General features: G+C 39.8%; 1 protein-coding gene across 1 annotated transcript in view; it reads right to left on the bottom strand.

The window, feature by feature from the left end:
* DOCK5 (dedicator of cytokinesis 5) overlaps window positions 1–26,152 on the bottom strand; it is a 79,122-nt gene that overhangs the window by 11,362 nt on the left and 41,608 nt on the right. Inside the window, exons 19-44 of the mRNA XM_068662461.1 lie at window positions 25,893–25,990; window positions 24,876–24,965; window positions 23,923–24,023; window positions 22,669–22,803; window positions 21,590–21,701; window positions 20,322–20,392; window positions 19,261–19,367; window positions 18,695–18,831; window positions 17,918–18,013; window positions 16,903–17,001; window positions 13,934–14,028; window positions 13,057–13,135; window positions 12,604–12,704; window positions 11,336–11,394; window positions 10,687–10,841; window positions 9,226–9,311; window positions 8,526–8,682; window positions 7,819–7,859; window positions 7,616–7,706; window positions 7,313–7,432; window positions 6,443–6,532; window positions 5,530–5,634; window positions 3,839–3,980; window positions 1,383–1,464; window positions 1,093–1,177; window positions 213–299 (exon numbers count right to left, since the gene is read on the bottom strand). Coding sequence (XP_068518562.1) covers window positions 213–299; window positions 1,093–1,177; window positions 1,383–1,464; window positions 3,839–3,980; window positions 5,530–5,634; window positions 6,443–6,532; window positions 7,313–7,432; window positions 7,616–7,706; window positions 7,819–7,859; window positions 8,526–8,682; window positions 9,226–9,311; window positions 10,687–10,841; window positions 11,336–11,394; window positions 12,604–12,704; window positions 13,057–13,135; window positions 13,934–14,028; window positions 16,903–17,001; window positions 17,918–18,013; window positions 18,695–18,831; window positions 19,261–19,367; window positions 20,322–20,392; window positions 21,590–21,701; window positions 22,669–22,803; window positions 23,923–24,023; window positions 24,876–24,965; window positions 25,893–25,990 — 2,621 coding nt within the window. The remainder of the gene's footprint in view (window positions 1–212; window positions 300–1,092; window positions 1,178–1,382; window positions 1,465–3,838; window positions 3,981–5,529; window positions 5,635–6,442; window positions 6,533–7,312; window positions 7,433–7,615; window positions 7,707–7,818; window positions 7,860–8,525; window positions 8,683–9,225; window positions 9,312–10,686; window positions 10,842–11,335; window positions 11,395–12,603; window positions 12,705–13,056; window positions 13,136–13,933; window positions 14,029–16,902; window positions 17,002–17,917; window positions 18,014–18,694; window positions 18,832–19,260; window positions 19,368–20,321; window positions 20,393–21,589; window positions 21,702–22,668; window positions 22,804–23,922; window positions 24,024–24,875; window positions 24,966–25,892; window positions 25,991–26,152) is intronic.

Here is a 26,152-nt window from a genome sequence, read left to right as displayed (position 1 = left end):
AGACAACACAGAACTTGGCTGCCTGTGGTACAGCTGCCTGAAGAACAACAAAAGACAAGCACATCAAAGCAGACACACATTTGCTTTTATCTGAAGCAGAACTTATTGGTGTGCCACATCCTATGGTGGAACAGCTAGTCCTAAACTTTACAAAACTCTTTATTTGACAAAAGATCACAGAGGATGAAATGCAATTCACATGCAAAACTTACCGTTGTAATCTGCTTGACTTCAAACCACTTGAGGATGCCTGGAAATGAGTATGCTGTTGTGTAGGTTGTCCTTTCTATCCACATAGTCTAGTTAGAGAAGGAACAAAAAATAAGTAAAATATTGATATTGCAATATAATTCTTTTCTGCACTAGAATATGGAACCAGGTTTCCAGCACTAGCTGGCAGGATTTGCACAAAGACTTTCGCTTTCATTAACTGGGATGGAACCCAGTGTTTTTGGCAACAAATACCACTTCTGTAACTTAAGTGGTATCAATATAAGCAGCAGAAGGCTGTGGTCCTTCATGTAAACCACTTCCAGGAGTGTGATTATGGCGCATTTAGCCAGAGTTATATGCAGTATGTCCAACCACTGCATGTGAGCAACAGTATGCCTCACAGGCAGCAAGGAAACATGCTATTACACTACACCCAAAGCTCACTCTCCATTGCAAATCTTAAAATTTGGCCTAAAGTTGAGCTGATCTTTCATAGTCAGATGTTAAGCTTCCTTAAGGATGGCTACATCACACACAATTTAGCAGGCAGCAGATTACACTCTCTAGGATGTTGCAGCTAGACAGCACAGTATTTACGTATGCCTGCATCAAGGACTTCGAGCATTACAACTTCAGCTAAGGAGCCCCTCAATACATCACTTGATATTGCAATCTTTATGCAAAGATAAAGTGTAGCCCTCTGCTACTCCTACATTTTAATAACAAAACTCCACTGCCACAGGTGGAAGAAAAATTGTGACAGTGCTGTTCAAAATGCCACTGGCAAAATAAAAAAAAAAATAAAGAAAAAAAAGCATAGAACAGTTTTTGCACCGAACAGACAACCAAGGCAGCTGACATTAAAAGCAGAAGACTCACAGCAAATTCATTCTCTGGATCTTTTTCTCCTTTCCTGAATGGTCGTGAGTGTGTGAACTGTTGTACCTCGTTTGCCCTGTAGTAGCTAGAAAGAAGCAGATAAAACGGTGAGTATAATAATACTGACTTATCTTCATTACATCAATGTTCTTTTATTTCCTCTCAAAATGTCCAGCTTTAAACTGGACTGGGAAGCGAATTTACATGGGACATATAGGCACTCCGAATATAACTAGATTAGTTAAGAAAAATATAGAGGAAATGTTGAGAGAAAAGGGAAAACAAATTACTTTAAGATCTGTTCAGGAACAGGTTTGTCTTTATAATTAGGTGGCAGGTTCATCACAGGCTTCACTATAAAGCACTGCACATCTGAGGCAGCTATAGTTAAGGATGAAAAACCATGAATTCTTCTGGGAAAACCGAAGAGGGAAATAAATTCCCTTCCTGTTTTCATCAAATGTCAGACTTCTCAACAATTCCCTGTGCTCTTGTCATGTTTGAAGAGAAATACTTAGTTGTTCATCAACAATCACAGACATTATATTGCTTGATGTGGCTGGCATGCTACTGGTGAACTAAAAGCCCAAAAAGATAAGCCCTATACGAATCCTTCCAACTACTCAAATTCCCTGGTGAAATGCATGGGAGCCTGGGTGCTAAAGATTTTTACCTCAGGGACACGAAAACAAAACTCTGTACTAGGTTCTTAACGCGTGCATCCTTCTCCTCTCTTCTCTCCCCACCTCTCTGCCTGGTTATTTGCCAGATTCTCCCAGTGCAGTGAAATTGCCCCCCGAATCTTTAGATCAATAAAACTAGCTAAAGAATGTAGGCTATTTTTATCAGCAATCATCTACACTGTCTTCATCTTTTGCGCCTGTGAACCTTAACAGAAATTCAAGAAAAATCAGTCACTGTATGATGTTGTGCTTGGAGATACTACATTGTTCCTTTTCATTCTGTTTTAAGGACTGCATAAAATGCCTTATTTAAGTAAAAATCTGTATGGAAAAGCAAAGCATAAATAGTTTGACTCACATGAATAGATTATTTCCATGAACCACCTGCCAATTTTACCCTGAAGTGGTGAAGTTTTACTGGTGGGTACCCCATACATCCTTGATTTCACTATGGCTATTTCTTTCAAAACCCTATGTAGCTAAAGGCAAGGTCATTCTGCCCGCATTGAAGAGCCAGCTGGATACCTGCCAAGTCTGAACCCAAAACCTCATGGCTAGAGCAGATCAAGCACCGAGCCCAAGCTAATACACTCCTTCTCTCAGGAGATCTTATTAGCTTGGGCTTTGTGCCATGCTAAGCATTCTATATAGCTTCCAGCTCAGAACTGGTGCAAGACTGGCCAGTTTATAATGCAGGCATTCCCCGAAATGGTGAACTGATTAATTAGTATCTGCAGTACACTATTATGAAACAACCAAAGGAAGCACAAGACATTATATCATGCAAGAGCAAGGGAACTGGTTCCAAGCAAAAGTCAAAAGAACCCAACACAAAGGAGGTTTTCAGAAAGAAAAAAAAGCATGAAATTAAAACAAACTACAGAACCACCAACCCCTGCCTAATACAACAGTGATTTGGGCACTCAAACTTCTCATCTTTTCAGAAGGTGTTTGTACGAGTCCGAGAAGGACCTGTACCAAATCCAAGCTATGCAGCTGCTCCCCTTTATAATGGGGCTATGCCAAAGACCCGGAACCAAACACCCCCAAAGTTTTGGAAGAGTTCAGATCTGGATCCAAATTTTGCAGTTCAGGTTCATCTTGAGCCAAAAACATTAAAACAAACACAAACAGATGCAAAGGAAGTAGCTGAAACAAAGCAGCAACAGAGGAGGCATTTTTTGATACCAAGTTTGGTCTTGAATGAATTTTAATTTCCTATGTGGATTTAGTGCTTGGCAGGCTCATTGCAAGGGAAGCATCTGGTATCACTGCTTGAGTTGCGCCTTTGTACATGGACTTTTAAAGCCAAAATAGACCACCAGATTCTCTATCCTGGCCTGTATAACACAGGCCAGAAACCTAATAAACTTGGTGTTAACTAACGTACATCTTTCAGGAGCATGTCTGATACTGATGGAAGTCACAAATAAGTATCTGAGGCATCTTCACTTGATTGCACTTGGTCGTGCTCATGATTAAGAAAAGGATCTTAAGCCTAGTGGGGTGCTGTCACACAGTACGGAGTTTTACCAGGACAAAGAAGAGAAAAAAAAAAGAAGGCTGTTCACCCAACAGCTTTTGTCAACATAAATAATCATTTTACACTTCTTACAATGTAATTTCTAGGGAAAATAAAAAGCAGGCATTTCATAAATGCTAGTTATCTGCAAGCAAGAAGACAGCATACTTCCTCCCACCTTCACTGCCTGTGTTTTACCTCATTCACCTGGAAATACCAGACTGGATCACGTGCACAGCACAGCAGTTAGCACCACCTGCTTGAGAGCAAGGTACAAAAAAAATCCTGACCTGCAACCCACTAAGGTTTCATCCTAGCAGCAACTCATTTAACTCTTACAACATCAAATTCTCTCTCTTTTTCTATACATTTAACTTCACTTTTATGGTTCTGGATAGTCTTATTTCATACACAGTGTCTGCTTCAAAGCTCTCCTAGACCATTAAGTTCATTGCTTATTAATCTGTTATTTCCTAATCCTGTCATTCTAAGAAGGAAACAGATCCTGAATGTGCCAAAACCTTTTAGAACCAAAAGATACACTGTTTAGGAGAAGACTTGATCTCCTCTCCTGGAGGGGCAGTGCTGGTCATCTTCTCAGCACTAGGGAACTGGGTCAGTAGCTTCAGGTTGAAGTCTTCCCTTCGTTCATACTCCTTGCCACGGTAGATAAAAATTTTGTTCTGTGGGTAGCAGAAGAAAAGGAGAATTAGCAATAAAAGCAAGGAGAAATACCTTTTCCAATGTACACACACTAGTCTCAGAGGTCTGGTTTACACGAAGGGCTGTCTCCTAGCCTGACAAACAGAACACGTGGGAGAAGCATCACAGGCTGGAGTGACAACACAGCAACTCGCAGCGGCAAGGCACTGCAACAGCATCCTCACAGCTGCCCAGAAAGTGATTATTTCACATACAAGTGTTACTGACATGCTCATGCTTCTAGCAATTTTGCTTTATCCCACTTGCTGTGAGCTGTTGTATACTTATCCAGCACGTGTACTGGATACACGTGCTGTTGGTCAGCCACTGCCACAACAGGTCAGCAAGCACTGCTCATGTTATCACCCTGGGCTTGTTTAATTTAGCCATCAGTTTTCATCAGCTTGCTTGACTGATGGACACAGACTGCCCCACTGACAAGCCGACAGGGACATGTTCAGGGATGTCTGGGCACGTGAGATCATGTGTTTTGTAGTGTGCACGTTTTCCTCCATGCCTCAAGTCACGCTGCAGGTTTGTCTGACAGCAAGACAGCTTTGGGGTGTCCTAAACAAACAGCAAAGATGCTGCAATGGGTTTTAAAGGGTAGGACTCGGCAAAAGCATGAGTTTTACCCCAGCCCTCTTCAGCTACCCCTAACAAAATAAACAGCTATGACAGTTCTGCACTATAGACTTAAAAAGTAGACAACAGACGATTTTTTCATGCTGGCCAACAAGCAGTGGTAGTTTCTGGAAGGACTGGATTCAAAAACATGACCTAGTGGAGAAAGCTCTTGATGCCATCCAGTTCCACAGTTCTAAGTTGACATTTTTCCTTTTTATTAAACTTGGCTTTGATTTAAGGACAGCAGCTTCAAACAACTCCAGTCTGAAAATGTAAATGTTTCTTGATTTTAAATAATAGTTGGGAATATTTTCTACTATGCTGCACCCTGCCCATCTGACTCACTTTGGCTAGGTTCTCGTATTACAGCTAGCACAGATCCAGCAGTGCTTAGCAGCAATCTCAAACAGGAAGCATCTTTGCATTTTAATTCTTCTGTGTGGGACCAGACTTTCACTAATATGCTTTAGCATTGCAACGATCCATGCTCTGAAAATTAGGTTCAGACTGAAAAGAGATGGGATAAGTTCTTTACAATCTAAACATTTTCTAACAAATCATCATTACAACAACAATGTATTTTGCTTGGAAATCGTATTTCTGAAGCAGTTTATAGAGCACTAATACCAAAGGTATATTCTGTTTTAAGTCCATATGAAAACATAATCATCTAACAAACTCACTTGCACCACACTAACTTTAACAGAGTTGGAAATACAAAAAAAAAAATCACCTCTTACTCATCTTTTTTCTATGCTGAGCTTTTTGCAATACTTAAGGGATTTATATGTCTCAGTAGCATTCAAATGAAAAAGGATCATCTGAATTTTCTTGGAGGCTCTGCGAGTTCAGGCTTTTTAGGGTACCCACCACTCCAGATCTTGAGTACTGAAGAATTCTTACCCGGAGGAAAGAGGGGAAACCCTGACCATAGTATCCAACTGCAAAGTACTCTGGTTGAGGTCTCATTGCCTTCATAATATTTTCATAAAAAGTAGCTCGTTTTTTCTGAAAAAGAAAAAATGTCACTAGCATTTTCACTTCTTAGTGCTCAAGGACACTGCCAGACTGCAGCTCACATTCCCAGTGACAATTCCTGATATATTACTTCTCCCCTGCAGAATACTTTCTATTATCTTTTTTTTTTTTTTTTTTTTTGGATACAGTATCTCTTATTTATCCATTTACTTGGTTAAATATTTGGTTTGTCTAGGCCAGAATCAACTTCATTTCCTCGTCTGCAGACATGTGAACAATGTCATGTTTTTTGGGATTCCAGGAGGATACTTGAAATCCTTAACTATTGCAACACAAATTAAAAGTAAACATATTCTGAAGCAAAGCAGACACAAATGGTGACAAATGTCAGAGAACTGGCAGAAATAAAACTGGGCAGATGATTCTCATATGAAAGAACATAAAGACCATCTGGTTACATCTTTTAGCCATGAAAAAAAGTCATTCAGAATCAAGCCCATTCTATAGTTCTGTGTTCACACACGGTAATTTTACCACAGGAACAACAAGGTGATGAAATTTATGGAGCCTGGTAATATACTATGCAAATGTTAGCTTATTTGATTAGCACTAACAATGCTAAACATCTTCACACAATATTGTCGTACAGATTACAAGGTCAAAATTATACACTTTTAAAAATGAAGAAGTTATGGAAACATTTTTCTAGTATTAACCCTTAAAAAAACAAGGGGGCTATGGTAGTTTGTTTAACATAAGTGTATTTTGCGCTTATCCTGCTCAAAAATATTAATTTAAGCAGTCAACAGCCTGCTGAAAATTGAGAAAACAAACTTACCAGGAGATTACCAAGTCCCTCATAATCAAAGACCTTGTTTTCATACATGTCAGCCAACTCTTTGCTTAGCTGAATGGCTTTTTCCCACATCTCCATGAAGGACGAAGCGAGGCAGGTGGGGGAAGAAGAGCACAAAACAAAAGACTCCGTTAAAAGCATTCATTACCACAGGTAGGTAACACAAAAACTCATCTGATTTCAATTCAGGCAGCACTTCAGGCAGTACTGCCAACTTCTTGTTAGACTCCGCGCTGTGTATTTCTTTGCAGAAATCACAGTGACACATTTTTTCACTTGTAGATCTGAGAGTGATTTACAATGCAAAGTTACTATTGTTACTCCTGATAGGGAAAACTGAGTCATGAAGAAGTGGAAGGACATGCCTATAAACAGCAAAACAGAGAAGCTCACGTGGTCTCTTTCTACACCAATAAGTCATCCCTTTTATCAGGCTTCCTTGGGTTTGTCTCATTTAGCCTTCTTAGAACCATCTATCCCAAGTGCAATTGACACAAGTTCTGTTTCAGCCAGACAAGCCCTATTTATTGCCATGCAAAAAGAACTAACAAAACCCATTAACCAGGAAAAAAAACAAAACAAACACTGCAGATTCTCACCTAGCTAGTATCTTGAGCAGAGTTATTTCTACAGAATCTCTATACAAGGAAATTGAAGGATTCAAACATCTCCAAGACAAATGGATGCCCTGCTCATACTAGTACTCCTGTCTTTGTTAAGAAGCCAAGCCTCAAGCATCAAGGCCTGTTATGGAACTACATCTCTTCTTCTCTTTAAAACCAACTTCTGCTAGCTACAGCCACCAGTTAAGTATTTACCAGTGAACAGTAAGAACACCACAGAGACACTCACTTTGCCCCTGTCGAAGAAGGAGATAATTTCTTGGTAGAGCTTTTCCTTGAGTTCCTGTTGCGAGTAGACGTAGTAGCTGTCCCTCTGAAGCAGATGAGGGACGCATGGCTTCTCAGACCACTAGCATGGAGGAAAACAAGCAAAATTGAAAGAACTAGAGCATCCACAGATAAAGAAATCCTTACAGTGGATAGACTAACCTTCTACATGGATGAAGGTTCACATTTCAGTTAGACTCTGATTACATTTAATTTAAAGGCCACACTCTGAGAATGAAAACTAAAACTGCCTTTAGTGTATTACCTGGAGCAGCTCTGCATGGAGGAGGAGAGTGTATGCTGCCTCTGTGAAGTTCTCACAGTCTGTGTGCAGGTCCCGGAGTTTATAGAGGTATCTAAATGAATGAAAAGTCATTGTTACTTTATGTGACGGACTCCTCCATCAGTGTACACAACAGGAAGGGAAATAAAGGCTTCTACACACATCTATGGAAGGAGACAACCTACCTGATATAAATGTCCTCTCGTTTCTTCTCCTTATAAAAATTCTGCCAAAAGTAGAAAAAAATAGTCAAACTGATGTAAGCCAGCATGGACTTGTATAATCAATGCTAGACAAGTAACTGAAATATCCGAGGCTGATCCTTAAAAGACATTTGCTATCACTTTGGCCACTCAGACGCATGTAGGCCTAAAACCATCCCTTTGACGTAAGATGGGGCTACCATCATCTCTAGAAGAAGGTTAAGGGAAAGACAGAAAGCAGCTTGTTCAAAGTTACAGCTACTCTTTGCAGTGGAACAGGGACTTAAGCCCACACTTCCCAAACTATCAGCTAGCCACCTTTCCAGTCTGTATTTCAGGACCTCAGGTTATTGTATAGGCAAGTATCAGCCACATGAATTGATTTTGGACTATACAACTTTATGTTTTATAGCTGTCAATAGCCAGTAACCTGATTTGGACCAATTAACCAGTAAGAGCATAAAGAATTACTTAAAATCCTTAAAAAAAAAAAAAATTAGTGGCCTCCTATTTGATGGTTTTCTTCCTGGATGGAGGTACACGAAGAAATTACTTTTCCAGTGAATCGTTTCGCATGGCAAAATAAGGCCTTCAAATTTATTCTGGGTCACCTGATCCACCCCAGGACCACATCGCAAAAGAGAGGTCAGAAAAGAAGCACCCACATCCACCTCCAGCCTGCCCCATACCAGCACGTTGACAGTGCAGCTCATGCGGTTCTCCTTGCTTTCATCATGCATGATTGTTCTGTAGTCCAGCAGGTTCTCTAGCAAGCTGCTGACCAGCAAAGCAAACACTTCTCCAGAAGCAGACAGATATTTATGCTTCCGACAGTGCTCCAGGAGGCTGTAGACAAAATCCAAAGAGGTGTAAGGGAATACTCAGCCACAGCTCTGAGTGCTAGTAAGTAGGATTTCAGTGTAATTACCCACTCAGCTAAGAGAGTCAAATACATTCCCTGAACAAAGACTCTCAGAGCAGAACAGCACAGCACATCCACAGACCTCAGATATCCACATCAGACAGGCCAAAGCTTGCCTTGGCAATCAAAAGCCTCAGCTCTACTCCTGGTACTAAAACAAGGCTCTGATGGGTTTAGCTTTGATCCTGCTGTTCCCAAGCTTTTCCACTTAAAAGCCCCTTGCCAGATCAGCGCATGTCTTTAAGCTTGTATCCCCAAGGTTAGGATAATTGTGCAAGTTGCTGCTCCAGTAAAAAAGCATTATTTTAAGGCAATCAGCCAGTCTGAGAGCTCCTTCATAGCATTAAATCACTGTCAGCTGCATTATCTCCCTACTCACTGGAGCAACAAATTAGGGTTTCTTTGCATCACAAAAATAGCCAACTATGCTGTAAACAAAGAGCATCCATGTTCACTATAAAACTTACAGTTTCTCCAGCAAAATCTTGTACTGTTCGTCCCCTCGGCCACCCTCGACTTCCTGGTCCAACTTGGTTATCAACTCATTTTCAAACTGAAAAGGCAAAAGACACGTCAAATACACAGCAGCTCTCACCAGCATGATCAGTAATGCTTGTGGATGGTATTTCTGAACTGCCACACCATCAGACACTGGTTCTACAAGCTAAGCTAGAGGATGCTTTCATTATTGACCAGAACAAAAGTGGTAAGGTGCCAAGATGAGAAGGACGGAGCAAAGAAATATGTCTCGTCCTACAACACCTGGAAGGTGATGCTCTGGAGTAGTGCTTCTCCTTTTTAGGAGAAGCATTTTTTTTTCCCCCATCCATTACCAGTTCAGATTTGCTGGGATGAAGAAGCATCTTTAACAACCATCCTATGGATGGTAATGGTCATTCACTCACCCTACAGCAACTGAATTACTACCACCAGTTAAGGACCAGTCTCAGCTCTCTGACCAGTGTAAATGGTTGTGACTGCTAATTAAAGCAATTTCTCATGTGACAAGAACCAAGTCCTCTGAGATTATTTGTTCAGCTATGAGTATACGCCCTGTTACGTGCAAGCAGGGCAAGTACATAGTTTTAGCTATAACTCAGTTACAAAGATATAAATATTCATGTTCCAAAATATGAGGGACACTGTAACTATGATATAAATATCACTGGGATGGAAAATCCATGCCACCCATCCAGTTTCTTTCTAATGATTCCAAGAACCCCTGAGACCTTGGGGCCAACCACACCAAAGACTGATGACCCCACGGGAAGAAAGATCCCATATACACACTGAAGTTGGGGTCCAAGCTAGTGTGAGGATGGAGCTTTGGGAAATACAAGTCACATTTGACAACAGTCTGAAATGCCAAGGTGGCTGCCTCTTGGATGGATGTCTCCTACTCATCCTCCAGGGAGAAGACTGTCTACAGCATAACTGAGCGTCCCCTGCCTGCCAGTTGAAATGTTAATGTCTGATATCCCCAGAGAAAAGCTGGAAGAAAAAGTCCTGAGAAACCACAGAGAAAAAGTTAACCTTAGAACAAAAGAAGACCCTCTTTTTCTTCTTCTTGTCTGGTGCTTTCTCAGTAGCAATAAAAGTTAAGTCAGAGGAATTAGCACAGGGTTGGATCTCAGAGATCCTGTTCTCTGCTCTGTCCTCCGATTTAAAATTGAGGGATTAGGCAGAACACCTATTAATAATTCAAGTGAGATGCTTGACTGTACAGCAATTTTCTTTACAGTAACTTACATTACATTCAAAGATCTGCTTTGGGAGAATTTATGTTGTTATCATAAATGTAAATAGACACTATTCTGTTCAGTACCCTGTTACAGTCTCAAAAGTGCTTCACATCTTTTTTGTTCAAATTCTCCTTCTTGCCTAATGCACACTGCAACATTTGCACTGAACATACCAGGCTCCCTTACCATGTGGAAGTTTCTGTTCCCACTGAAGTTAAACTCGCACTGCATCATATCAAAGAAGATGGGAATGGTGGCTTTCCGTAGCTCAGGCTCTGGGACCAGGGTTACCTCCAGGATTGGGCCTACCATTGCTGGAATAAATTTTATTTTGTGGGGACCTGCAAGAAAGTCAAAGTCAGATACATCCTAATGGAATATGGCTGCTTGAAGTTGCATGGTATGTGGATATTCAAATGTGCAAGCACATTAGTCAAATAAAATAAAAACCATAAGCCACAGACATTTTGATTAGAATGCATTTTTGATGTGGATAATGGCTACTTAACACCACTCCAAAATTCAGTAATAGTCCTAGAAATAGAACAGAACTGAACTGCATGAATGTTGCAAATCGAAGGCTCCCTGGAAAATTCTACTGTTGGCCTTCATATGGTAGAACTTCCTTTATGAGGAACCTCTAAGAGATCATCTCATTATCTGACATGAGAAAAGAGTAGCTTTTGAAGGTTATTTACCAAAAAAGGGAAAGAAACTTTGTACTCTTGAACAGCTCAGTATTTCCCCACATTAAACACGAACAGCTTATATAAACAAATAATTAGAAGTCCAGCTTAACAGCTTGAATAAAGATAATTCTTCAGCTGAAACTCACCCAAATTATACCACATATCCCTTATTTTGAAGCCAATTTCTTTCCTCATGTCCCCATACCTAGAAAGAAGTATTAGAAAGAAAAAGATGAAGGCGGCCTATTCGCTGATGTTACCTTTGCAAAGCTGAAGAAATTTAACAGCAAAACCACAAAAGCTGTTATCATCCCATTAAAATAAACAAACAAACAACAACAACAACAAAAAAAAAAACACAAGGAACCACCATACAAACCTAAATATGCTGGGTAATGATTCTAAGGGGTCTTACCAGCTGTATTCCCTACCAAGCATCTACCAAGAAGTTCCTCAATACCACACACTTTCCTGTTAAGGATAGCTAAAATGTTCAACGTATCTTTTTTCTTCATCATCCTGCCCAGCACTGATGCTCAATGCTCAGAGGAAGAAAAAAGCCATGTCTGGCAGGAGACTGCAGATTCCCAAAGAGCAGATAAAAACTGCAGCCCTGCTGCTCAACACAGTTCTACCCCAAATTTTGTTTGTTGTATTTGATGCTTTCCTCTAAAGCTTCAACTGCTGATATTAACAGAATGGAGGAATGTTTAATTACCAGGCCATTACCATTTATTGGTAAGGTTTAATCACAATAAAGCCCTTATTATTGCAGAAAAAGGGCAGCAAACATTAACTATGCATGCCCCCACAAAATTCTACGTCAAAATTTACAAATATCTTTAGGCACATGATAACAGCTAAATGCAGGAGTAAAAGCTGTTCAATCTCTCTGTGAATTTGGCCAAGTTCCTACAAATTACACATTCCCCAACAAGTTACTACCATTTGTTGCACTTTATGCACAGGCGTTAAGCTCATTTTACTACTTCTGAAACGGTTAAGGACTCTGAAGTGCTCTGGGTTTCAAAATCAAAAAACTAAAGACTGGGGACTAAGAGGTTGCAGGGCTTTTAGGATCATTGCTTACCTAACTCATATAATGGCTGAGGAATCGCATAAAGTATTGCTCTGGCAACTATGGCAAACCTTCTGTTGCAGATCTTACAGTGGAAAAAAATCTTTTGGCAAGATGCTTAAGTTCAGCTCAGGACCTGTGTATCCAGACTTAGACATCTGTAGTTTCAAAGACCTGACTTGTGTGCTAGTCACCCCTCCTCCCTTTATCATCATTCATTAAGCAAGCTCTTCCATGGCATGTTTCGTCTCATTCTAAGACCATAGAGGGTACGTCTGCAAAAGTACAAATCAAGCTCCTTAAAAATAAAAAGGTCTGGCAATTTTTTAAACTCACTTCTTGATAATTTTGTTGCGTTTGGCTTGCGAGAAGGTCTCCAGCTGGAGGGATTCATGAGTGAGAAAGGCCACTGCCAAATGGAAATAGTTATTCCAGAGCTGTGGAAGAGAAACAAATCCAAAATAGGAGAAGACAAAGGAAAAGCAACAACCTGCACAACAGAGTTCCCCACCCACAAGTGTTGTGTTCTCAACTAGTCACACTCAAGTCAACTTTGGCCAGCAGGCCCATTCAACTTGACTTTGTAAAGACTGCAGCAGTTGCTTTGCTGTACTAACCACAGTCCTGGAATTCAGAGCTGCTTTGCATTTATCTGCTTTTCTACAACAACTCTACAGATATTTATCACTGGCATGCTCCATATCAACAAGTCTGGTAATGCGGGGATTTGCTTGCTCTTCAGGCCTTTCAGGAAACACTGAGCTCCAAAAGAAATAACAGAACTGTTACCTGGAGTTCAAAATTTGCTTGATCCAGAAAGAAACGGTTGAGTACAGAAGTAAATTGGTTCACTGCCCGGAGGAAAACCCTGAAAGAGGTAAAAACATCAAATAAAAGGTGGCTCCAGGAAGGAAAAAAAAACACAAACAAACAAAAAAACAAAACAAAAAAACAACACTGCAGTTCGGGGTTTATGATGTAAGCTCAGGAAACAAGAACAGATGCTCCCAAATGAGATTTGGGACAGTAAAGGGACATTCAGGAAAAGTCATTCTCCTGTTTCTATGCAAAAGAAACCCTGACTGGAAGCAGATGATAAAAAAAAATAAACAAACATATTTCAAGTCAATCTCTGTGAGCACGCAGTGTTGTTCCACATGGCAGCTCCTCCTAAATTTAGCCTATTCTTACCACCAAAGCATTCAAATAACTTGCCACTTCCATGTCCTTCTCCATTAATGCACCCGTATGACAACTCCACATCAGAGGACAGAAACGAACCTGGATAATTCTAGTTCACAGGCCAGCACGCTTTCATCCACTACACATTTATGTCTGTGAGTTGATTCCCCCAGATTTGAAATCAAAAGGGCTTCCCTGATTTATCTTGCACCCTCCAACAGGTAAATAAATAACAGGTTGGAAGAAAACATGGTTTTGGTTGTGTGCCTTTGGGCAGGAGAAGATAGATTTTCAGTTGCATTAACAGAAATGGCCAGGCACCAGAATTTACCAAACTCTAACTGAAATTACACTGAATCTGTAAAAGAAAATATGCTTATGTAACTCCAGTGATTTGCAAGCCTGCCAGGGCGAACCACCCTCCTTTCCGAGCCAAAAAGACTCCAAAGCAGTAACAAGACTTAAAATAGCAGCAACTATTTACCTGCTCTGCATCATATTCATGACCATCCAGTCAGCTGCATAGACATTTTTTCCAATCAGATCTTTAAACATTATGAATGTTTCCATCAGGAAATCCTGTCAGAAAAAAAATAAAAACCACAGGTTGAACAGCATAATCTTTTTATCTGCATGAAAATGTAAGGAAATGCAAGCATTTGGAAGTATTTGCACTATTTGCAATTGCACTGATTAACTACTACATCGATTAGCAATCAATACAGCGCACCTCCTAAGAAGGATGTCTTACTGCAGCAGCATATTCCAATAACTAAATTATCTCTGACATCTCATCCATTCAGCTTCAGAAGGAGAAATAACTCCACAGAACATGTTGATCTGTTTAATTAAATCTACCTTTACTGTTTCAAATTAAGCTACACTATAAGGAGTTCTGGTGCACAAGATGGATGAAGAACTAAAATCAATATTCAAGCACTTTCCAAATGCCTGAGTGACGACAGCATAACAGCCCTAGGCAGTACCTTCTACAAAGATGGAAATCTAAAACATATTTTTCACTTCCTCAACTATTTTAAGTCTTTTCTAGTTTAGATTAAGAAGTATTTTTACAAAGAGGCAGCAAACATGGCTTCAGACACATGGTTTAGAATATTATCATAGGAAAGAGACTTTCTGCACAAGTGCCCCAAGCAAAGCTAGCACACCTGAAGACTTTGGCAAGACAAGGTTGAATTGCAGGATAAAAAAAAGAAAAAGAAGAGACAAGTGAACGAATGTATCAATAATATTGATCTCTCCATACTGTGGTCTCTACAGATATAAATGATAACCTTTGAGTATTTAAATAGACTGTTCTCTGCAAAGACAGCACATTAGCATTCAGAAATGAGAGGGATACAAAGAAGGTCACATGAGAAATCACCATCTTACAAAGATCACCAGCAAAAAAAGATCTGTTAAGCTGAACAGCTTGCTCTAAAAAATTGGCAAGCAACACTAATGTGGAAAGAGAAATGGGCATTTGGTGCTGCCTCAGTAAAAATCCTTTAGGCATTATTAAATCAGAGCTTGACCGAAAAGTTTGGACTTGACAAGGGGCACCTTGAAGGTAAAAATTAACTTGTAATGGTGTTAAACCAACCAAGTAATGATGCTATGCCAGGCCTGAAAATACAAAAACTCATAAAAAACAATAAACAATAAAAATAGATAAAAATAATTATTGCAATAAAACTTTCTGTTGGTATTAGTAACTCCTACACCACCACAAGCATGGGCTTGCTTCTGTTGATTAGGGGATAAGAACTTGATTATAAATTGGTATTTTGGGTCAGTATCTCTTTAAATGATATTCATAGTTTTAATGATTTTACAAACTCACCCTCTTGACATGCCTCTGTGCAGAAGCTGTATACATTCACATATAGGAACATAAAAGAAATAATCTATTTGAGTCAGAAGACGCAGAACTAAAAGGGCAAAGCAAGATACACCTTCAACTTGTAAACTTCAGGCTGAAGCTCAGTTTGCATTACAATAAAGCTTTAAAGCCCCCGCTTAATCTCACCTTGACTGTAAGTAAGGATGGTCTCCTACCACCTCAACTGCTCTTCAGGAAAGAGAAACATTTCTGAACTGAGGCTCCCTCAACACAAAATTAGTTTCAATTCTGCCTTGAATGCACCTTTGTCTGAAATCCATCGGAGGTGTCTTCCTTGTACTCTCGTTCCTCAGACACAGGATTTCTACACAACCCTGCTGAAAACCTTTTTGCACATTCATTTAATGAACACTAGCAATATACCTGAATCTACTCACGTTTTACTTTCTAATGAGTCCTCCACCAAAAAATAAAATGTGTAATATAAAAAACAATTCTAAAACAATATGCTGAATGATCTCTACAGACTATCCAACTGAGTGGCCCTTTAGATGCAGAAGTGACAGAAATGTGCGTGTCCTGTAGGTGGCTATGTTGCTCAACAGATTGTGAGTGATTCCAATTGCACAGGAAACCAGAGGGATGACCTTGCCATCCAAAATAAATTATAAACACTTTCTTGTGGGTTTTGATCTAGCTTGTACATGAAGAACACAACTCCAGGCTCTTCCTCAGCCAGTATTTAAATTAGCAAGCGCTTCAAATTGCAAAACTAGGAGCACTAGGACAGAAAACTAGAACAGCTGCTGTGTCATGCTTCAGAGATGTCCATGAATACTGGGTTTGGTTCTGACTTTTTCTAGGACAGTTTGGGGACAAATCTGGACAGGACAGTTTGTTCTAAGTGCCTCAAAAAAAAAAAAAAAAAAAAAGCCTAATGTTCCACTTGGTTTTACTTTGAAAGTCTTTGAGAACATGAATTGTACACAGTTTTTAACGTGGAGAGAACTATTTGCGTTGCTGTCCACTAAAGCAAGCAAAGCATTTTGGATTGGATGGGAATTCAGTATTTGGGTTTTGGCTATTATCCCGTAAGACTTCATTAAAAGATGTCTTTCCTGTTTTAAGAAATTAATATAGATGTATGTTCAAATTTGCTATCTTTTCTTTGCTTTAAATACATTTTAAAGCTTTCCAATCTCTTAATTGAAATGGGGATGAACCAGAAAGAAGGAGATAAAGAGAACACGACCACTAAGAGACACAGGGAGAGCATGGAGGAAGGGGAACACTTATCCGTTTCATCTACATTCACTCTTTTGGTTCCAGACCTTTTACTTGCACAGACTTCATCAGTCATTAAACATTTTAACTCATGCTACAAATGCTAATCTCAGGCTCCACAGAGTCAGCAACATCCACTGTCCATACCCAGCAGGGGTGATGCAAATATATCCCCAGTGGCTGCGGCATTAGGTACACATAAGTAATTGCTGATGAATGCAGTATAATCAGTCCAAACTGAATACAGTAACTTGAAATGACCTTTCAGAAGCAGAAAATAATTCTTTATGGACTGAGATAATCCCCCAGCCAGGCTGACTTACAATAATGTCCTGCCTGGTTTTGAAAGTATTGATGTAATGGTTGTAATGGAAATCATCCATCTGCCTCAGGATGGCTGTCATGCAGGCCACAAAAATACCCTAGAATACGAAAAACAAGACATACTGTTATTTTTCTGTATTAAGCAACATAAGCTCAAAGTGTGACATGCGCCTTCAGGTTCCATCTAATCAAGTATTCCCAATCACAATCCTGCTGATCTATGTCCTGACATCGTTCTGTGTGACTGTTTTCTCCTCTACCCCAAACCAGTTAAGACTTCCTAAATGTCAAGTCTGAGGTCAGGGTCTATCTGTTTCCCCAGAGATCAGTTTGCAAGAAAAACATACCCTCCAAACAGCAGAATAAAAGACTATATGAATGTATGTAATTTTATACATATATAAATATGATATATATGGAAATATATGAGCCACTACATTTTTAGATTTAAAATGTACAACTATATAGTTCTCATGTGTGACATATTGGTAATAGCAACGACTAGATTTTAGAGATATTAAAAATAACTGCTATCCATGCTCAGCCCCTTATTTTTCCATCTTTCTCTACACTAAGTACAGTGCAAATTAGAATATATAAACTTTCATACACCTTCTAAGATGCCACAGAGTAGTCAGCATTGACAATCAGAGCTGTCTGGTCCTTCAGCATTTAATCCTTTTCAGTGAAGGTGGCAAAAGAACATTTTCTTCTCAGCAGAGATTCTTTGTGTATTAGAAATGAGCTGAAACCAAATTCTCTGTGCACAGGGGCCCAAAGGAACTTGAAAACACAGCCACCTGTGACTCAGTTAAAATTGCTGTTAGAATAGAACAATTTGTATCCTAATACCAGCTCCCAGAAAGCCACCCAAAGCCATGTTGTAGTGGCACAGAAGTGCTGCAGGAAGTGGAAAGATGATTTCATAAACCACTCTACACACTGAAATCTCCCAGGAGAATTGCACTCTAACAAAGGGTAAGGTAGTAAAGGAAGCAAGTAAATGGCTCTCACAATGTGTGGAGACTGCCTGCTCATTCCAATCACTGTGCGGTTTATTCTCCGTAGCAGGCGTTCCATGATCAGCTGGATGTGGACAGCAGTAGGTCCCTGGGGGATTTAATAAAGAAAATTTGAGACAATTCTTGATGCATTCTGTTCTATAGAGAGCTCCTTGAGTGGGAGGACTGCCCTGACAGTGCTTAATTGTTATCTGAAGATGCAAAAAGACGACTTATTACACAACAGCAGTTGATTCAACTACTGCAGGTAGATACCTGGTGAAGAGGTGGCAAAATTCATTTGTACCAGTTTCACTTGTTCATGCTGGCATAACTAAACTGAACCAGGCAATGTGATTTGCTATTTGTTCCCTGAACAATTCTTCAGTTCAAATTATTCTTTTCAAGGCACCTTTGAATCAATTTTCATGACTAATGTGGCAAATAACTGTACTCCCCTAACTGAATAATGACTGTGGGCCTTACTTCAACCAGAAACCCAATAGTTAGATGGCTTGCTCCAAATAATTCAACAAGTCACCAGAGTAGCTGGGAATAACATTTTGGTTCCTAGAAGGGAAAGACATTTTTCTTTGTACTACAGTGACAGCCACCAATTCAATCTTCGCATAGTCCCTTTTCATTCTAATGCAGCTACTTTATGTCCAAAGAGACTGAAAAAAAATACAGAGCAGTACAACGTAAGTTGAGAACAGTCCTTTGCCCTAACTTTAAAAAATAAAATAAAGTACTAATCTTAATTTGCGCCCTTGACAGCTCATAAACTCACCACATCTTTCCGATCCAGAACTTCCAGAACGCTGCTGAGGAGCTGTGAGGAGGCCTCATGGTCAGGCTTGTTTGAATTGTCATCCAGCTGGCCACTTAGCTGGTCTATCAGTAGAGGCAGGAGAGCATCTCTGCATTCTGAAAATGAAACAGCACCATATCTTGCTCTCAAAGTCCTTCAGCATTCAGTATATAGGTACCACACTATAGCTTTCTGCTCTTAACTTAATCTTGGACACAAAAACATATACCTAAATCCACTTGAGTTACCACTGAGACTAAGAGAGACAAATAACCTGTAATGATATGCATTACACCAAGCAGATCATTCTCCTCTTGTCCCTTTCTAGATTAACATACTCAATCAGGATCCTACTTTTGTAACAACAACAAAGTTTCAGATGTTCATTTTAAGAGCCACTATGGCAAGGAATATTTCTAAAGATAGATTTAGTTGTAAACTACCACTGATGGATGATTTAAATGACACATAAACTTGAAAGACATTTTTGTTGGTAAAGGTACATGGCTCCATGGAGAAACCAGAGGTTTCAATGCACTACTTACCAAGCTGTTTAAACAGATCACTCTCGACTATCTTGGTCATGCAGTTTAGCTTCTGTCGAACTAACTGGTTGTCAGGAATACTTTGGATAAACTTGCTGAAGAGGACACTAGTGTGCAAACCAAAGTAAGCAGATGGTCAGCATTTTCACCCAATGTGATTCCACCTACCCTTACACTGTCCTGCACCTGGGCAAGTCAAGCAGTTGTCACTGTGTTGACATGTCACCTGCAGCAGTCTCCAGGTAAATTACTACCGAGCTTTAACTTAACTCATTTTCTAGAAAGGTAGCACAGGGCTCTCAGTCAAACTGAATGGGGTTAAGCCTCTCGATAAAAAGCTTGCATACCAAGATACAATAGATATATGCCACAAAAGCTTATAAATAGAAATACCACATGCCCTTATAAACAGGAATACCACATGCCCTTCATTGCCAGCATAAAATAATCATACAAAATGAAAGCACAATTTTGCACTGCTGAAGCCTGAGACACTGTTATATACAACAGCAAGAGCATATTCTTCCAGATGCCCCTTTCATCAACAGTGATGACTCATTTTAATCTTAGACTCCATTAAATTAAATCCCATGTACATTTGCTGTCTGTCTACTGTTTACAAGCAAATTATTAGTGTCAGAACAAGGAGGCATGAAAGGGAGGTTCTGGATAAAGCTATGAATATTGAAGAACAGAAATCCACAGTGTTGTGAATTTCTTGAATAAATATAACTTCTGTTTTCTGTTTTGTCACATATTCCATTCTACCTCAGAAGCATTCATTAAAACTTGGTGGGAACTTGCATGGCATTTCCTCACATGGTTCTCCAGTCCTCAAATTTTGGTTTCAAACAAAAGTTCCTAAGAAAGAACAGTTGAACTGCGTAGATTCCTTTGAACTAAACTGACTTCCTCTAAAGCCCTGCAAGGAGCTTCCTAAAAAATCATGCAGTATGTGCATTATCACATCATAGTCACAGCTGCTGTTTTTAGGAATGTTTCCCAAATTTTCCCAATAGATGAATTGAGTTTGGAGGACACACAAACTTAATAATGGTTACCTGAGCTCAACAGGGTCAAATACTAGTTTGACATCATTTATGATGCTTGGCAAATACTTTAAAGCTGCACCCTGCAAGAAAAAAAAAAAAAAAAATAAAGACAAAGCACACGTGGAGACTGAGTTAGATTAAGTTAGATTAGCTCGTTCATTCTGAAAGCCAGTTCATTCACAACCTCAACAATGCCCATGGTTCACATGGCAAATCTAGTTTTGGCAAGAGCAAATACATGGACACCTGCAGAGAACTGGCTTAAGATCAAATTAATGCACCCAAAGAGCCTCCAGCAACCACACATCTGCAGTGCAGAGCAGAAAAGGTAAAGGAGGAAGGATCTGTAGCCAAGTTGTACAGTTTTTGCAAACATCCTGCAGCTTCAGGGATTAAGCTCCTCATAGCCTGACATGAAAAGCACTACATAAATAGACTCAGTGTTCTCTTTACTTTAGCATGTCCACATAGACAGGAATACATTATCTAGGTCCCAGTATGGCATTTATAGGTGTAGCATCCAGGCACCTGGGTGCAACTGCAACTTAAGGTCTCTCGGTGAAGTTCCATGGCTGCTGCCAGCTGTAACTCTGGTTACACAAGAATCAAAGTTGGGATTCAAATGACTCAAATGCTAATTACAAGTTTAGAATCAATCTTTCCTTTGAGCAGAGAAAGGCATGTTGGTTAGAAGGTCTGTGAAGAAAAGAATCTAAAGACCTCACCACCTTCAGCAATTTAGCCAGCCTCATCACATGGCTGCTCTGCTCCTTCTAAGAGCCCAAACGCAAGGTTCATAATCCAGTCAAAACCAGAAAATCAAGTATAAGATCTAAGATATGTTTAGGAACCATCTGCTTTTTCAGCACTTTCATTCCCAGTATGTGTTGATTTTTGCAGTGATCTAGCATTTCCATCTCCATTACTCACAACCTCAGTGTTACTGGTTGAAGTGTCTTCCACACTGTACCATATTCTATCTTGGTTACTTGTTATTTATCATCCTAGCAGTTGCTGCAGGGTTTTCAGCAGCAAAGCCACAGTTTTTGAATGTACAGAAAGCTCTCATCTTTATCTGATAAACTTTGCAGTTTAGATATTCCTTTAGATATTCCTTTTCTTACATTTCATTCACTAAAACGGACATTCAGAGGATTCTGGTGTGACTCATCTGAATGGGTTTATGCAGCTCAGAGCTTGTCCCTTCTTTTGCCTTCCCCCAGTTGTATCAGATGATCTCATAGAAGATAATACCTCTCCTTGCAAATCATGCATACCTTAATCTTGACAGCCTCCTCTAAAGGACGGTCCATGAGGACGTTGAAGGAGAGGAACAGCTTGCGTATCGCATCATTAAATTCATCCCCCTCTTCACTTTTCCCATAAAATCTACAAAAAAACAGAAAGAGCTAGTTATATACATAAATCTAGGCTAATAGTGTCACAGTGTTTGAAATATAATTTTATCCTTTGGAAGAATCTCTCGCATCAATCTCCTTCCACAAAAAAAAAATGAGTGCAAAAATGGCACTGAGGATTCTGCAGTTACTACGGTAGTAATTTCCTGATTAAACTTGTTACAAGGGAAAAGCTGTATTTTTCTAACTGCCATTGCCTCACAATTTGTTTGGGTTCCAAGAATCAAGTAGCTCATTTCTGTCTTAAATAAAAAGACTTTCAACACAGCCTACAAATCCTATTGATGACAACCAAATCAGAAAAGAATCCAGTTTATTCTCTGTTAATTGTGCCACAATGAACACAAGAAAAGGATTCCAAACCTTCACTGTAAATTCTTCAAAATATATTTTAAGACTATGGTAAAACCACTGTCATTGACCATATCCTACACAATGTTTAATCATCAATCACCTCACCTCCCTAAGCAAAAATCAAGGAAAATGTGAAAAGCCACTGCATGCAATATGTGTACCTCCTTTTTTAAAAGGGAATCCGTGCAGGGCTTTCTCTGACACCACTAAATTATTTTTGCATATTATACGTAACACATCTTGAAGAGTCCTTCAAAATGCAGAAGCTTCTTAAAATGAGGAAGTCATTCCATGCTTCTTTTTTTTTAAAAATTAAATAATAGGTTCTTTTCAAGTAGTACCATACGCTGCCTTTAGCATGGTATAGACAACTACAAGGAATACCCTCTTCGAATTATTTATTTCAATTTTTACTGAACTTATTTTTTTTGAGCTGTAGACAAAGTGTAGAAAGACACTCTTCTTTATGACTCGAGGTTTACAGCTCCTGAGGACATGCTGAAGAATATCCTCTCCAGTGATATTAACTGGAAGCCCTGGCTTACAAAAGAGACGTAATAAAGATGGCAATGACAAAGCCTCACCTCAGGTACAATATTCGCGACTGAACGATGAACCGGAATAGGTACTTCAAGGCTTTCAGAGCAGCAAACAGCAATTCTGTTTTGCTGGAGTCATCAGCATTTCCCACGTAGCAGTTCAGTACTTTAGTGAGTTTCCTTTGGAAAAGCAAAAAGGGGAATAAGGACACGGTTAAGTATTTGTGTATGCCCAACATCCTTATTCCGCAGAGGAACTATAATTAACAGTTACATAACGAACAGCAGTTCCTCTTCACAGCCTATTTTCTACTGAAGCTTTTGGCTCCTTGGGGTGCCAGATTTTTACAACCAGTTCGTGAATTTTCAGTAAACTAGCCTGAACTGTGGCTGCCAAGTTTTTCTAAAAATTCCAGCTTTTTGACTTGTTCCTTTTTCCCTACAAGGAAGGGTTCAGGAATCTGGAAAATCCATTACTACTTAAATTGCTTAAATCTAAGCAAATGACAGCCTACTAGAGTGCAATCAGCGTGTTTAAGCACCATAACAACATTTAGCCCTTCTCTGAAGCCTGTGGCCACCTCGACCTGCCTGGCTGCAGGCAGACAGTGGGGGCAAATGCCTTTCTTACCTCTGCCACCATCAACCACAAAGTCACTCGCATCATTTCAGCTGTGCGGTTCTGCTTCTGCTCCCTATGACCCCATTCAAACATACCACTAAGTTTGCAGCAGAGAATACACAGAATATGTCAGTCTTCTGCTCAAAGTACTTTGGGGGGGATTGCAAGGACCAGAGCAGACAATGGCAAAACAAAGCAGTTCCATCAAGCAGCAATACCTGTTAGACCAGATTTCTGATGAATTTGTATTCCTTGATCAAATTTTCCCTCCCTACAACGACTTACAATATCTTCCATACACACTGACTGCATTAAACCTGGTTTTGATAGTAAAGCAGGCTGAAAAACACAAAGACCCTTTGAAAACGCACACAAAATAATAAAAAATAAAAATAGACGGAGGACTAGAGGTCAAAAAAGAGTCTGAATCACATGTCCTGATGCAGTGTTTTCCATGATAGTAATGTCTTTCCCCTGCAGAAAAAATCTGATAATAGGAACTTTTTACAAGGTAAAAGGGCAATTACAGAGTTTCTTTCTCTCCTGAAAGCAGAGAATAAGGACAAACCCAGTCATCTGGTCTATGCTACTTTGATCACATTAGTGTCATTTACTGAAAGGATCTGAGAGATGCTGCCTGAGTGACAGCCTGTGGGTCTGTGGTTACCAATACTTACACGTATGCCAGAGTTGCACTGAAGTGCTTGTAAATGTAAGTTTCAAGTACAGGGTTGAAATGCTGGAACTTGATGTCTCCGATTAAAGAAATAATAAATACCTGCCAAAAATTCAAAAGGAGACAGATGTACAGAGCTGCACCACCTTTAACTACCTGCATCACAACTTAGTCTCTAATCCCGACATTTATTTTGTTTGATCATAGTTTTTCTTTGTTTTTCAAATAACATTAATACTACACATCACATTGTTCACTTTCTGACTAAATACTGGTGTGTGTGTGTGTGACTACATCATTTCTCAGAGAGAAGGCAGGTCACATCAGCATTTAGATAGGAAATTTTAGGGCTAAGGGCAGGTACTCTGTGAAGCTGTCATGCTATGACACTGTCAGAATGTAGAAATACGCACAGAGCTGCTGAAGGTTGTTTTTCAAAGCTAAGAAATGATTCTTTGCAGGCTGGAACTTCTCAGTCCTGCTACTACAATGGCATGTTAGAGCTAGGACATTCTGTCCCCCTTTAGTCACTAGCCCCAACCAATGTCAGCTGCATATATCTGGCTTCACTTTTCTTTCTGAACTGTCAACTTGTTGATCAGCGCTGAGTACACAAGTTTGTTACTGCACACCAAAGCCACTGCCTTTCACACTCACATGAAACAGCCTCTCCAAATATCCTGAAACTTCCTGTCAAGTCTTTTACTCATTTATTATAACCCTTCTATAAAGTTTCATAACAGAATTCATCCTTAATGCATTAAGCACTGGGTTAGGATTTAGGGTGCGCAGCCTCTATTCCACACCACTGTGACTCCAAACAAGTCAATTCACTTTTAAGCTCTTTGGAGTGAAATACCAATCGTCCACCCAAGGGAGGAATCATGAATAGACTGAAGAAAACATGGCCAGAAAACAAACATACAAAATTCACCAAAAAAAAAAGTCACTCACCAGTGCATCAAACACAAGGAAGTCATAGGTTTCATTTTCTGACATTTCCATCATTATGTTGAAAAGTGCATCAAGGGTGTCTTGCAAAAACTAGAGGAACAAATAATGAAAGGTTAAGAAAAGAGTATTACTTTTGTATCCTTGCACAGGAGTCTGTTCCTTTGGATCATTTTTCCCTTTCCAGCCTAGCTCAGTTGAACTGTAAAAGTTGTACACAAAAGAACACTGAAAAAGTGATCTTAGTCCTGTGTTCATTCACATGCTGTTCGTGATGATCATGCGATTATCCCTACTAAGAGGAGAAAGGGGGATTTTTCTTATCAGCTTTGATTGTCCCCACTTTCTTTTCTGTTCTACTGCCTTTTTATCTAGCCTGTCATGCAAGAGCAAAGGTCCATGCTGCTGAATACAGCTTGCACTGGGCCAAATCCATGTAGCTGCACTTTGCACTGGGCCAAATCAACCCCAATTACAGAATGTACAGCGTATGGAGACTGGTGTGCAATGACACAGCACTTACTTTAGTTGCTCAGCAATTAAAACAGGTAAAGCCATGACCTTGCATAATCCCAAAAGATCCACACTGAGAACCACAGGAAACATCACCTCCTAACTCCCTCAGAAGGTCATTTTCTCTGGTGCTTCCCCACCTGTTACCCACTCTGACTAGAGGGTCTTTGAGCCTTTTCTGCATTCTGTTTCTAGATACACAGCAGGTCCCTATTCACAAAGGAGGAGCAGAGCCACTACTGGAAATTAACAGCTAGGCTACTGGAAATTAACAGCTAGGCTTTGCATGTATCTTCTCTTTTGCAACATCACATGGGAAAAGAAAGTCACCACCATCTCCTTGATTCTTTTAACATTTAACTTCCGTAATTCTGCTGAATTCCACTAATGAGAGCTCTTGGGAGAAAGAATACATTTTTGTTCTGCTGTTACTCAGCAGCTAGAAAAAACAGCTATCTAAGCACATAGAGAGAGCTTTTGGATGCAACGCAATATACCTTTGCATACCTTTACAATTTCTCCTCCTTCCACTTCCATGAGCTTCCTTAGGTTGTGGGCTATGTTCTGAGAATTGGAACGCCAGTTCAACAAACCCAGGAGGTCAACTAGCAAGGGCAAAACATCAGCAATTAGGAACAGATTACAACAACACAGCTGACTTACTGGCTGCAGAACAATACAGAAAAAGTACCAGAGGTTATTTTTAGAATCAGCTTACAAGGAAAACTCACACTGACGTTCAGAACATTACCTTGAGGTGGCTCTTC

Source organism: Anas acuta, chromosome 27 (genome assembly GCF_963932015.1).
Source record: "Anas acuta chromosome 27, bAnaAcu1.1, whole genome shotgun sequence".
In the NCBI taxonomy this organism is placed as follows: Eukaryota; Metazoa; Chordata; class Aves; order Anseriformes; family Anatidae; genus Anas; species Anas acuta.
Note: the sequence above shows the minus strand (reverse complement) of the source record. Positions and strands in the feature narration are given on the sequence as shown.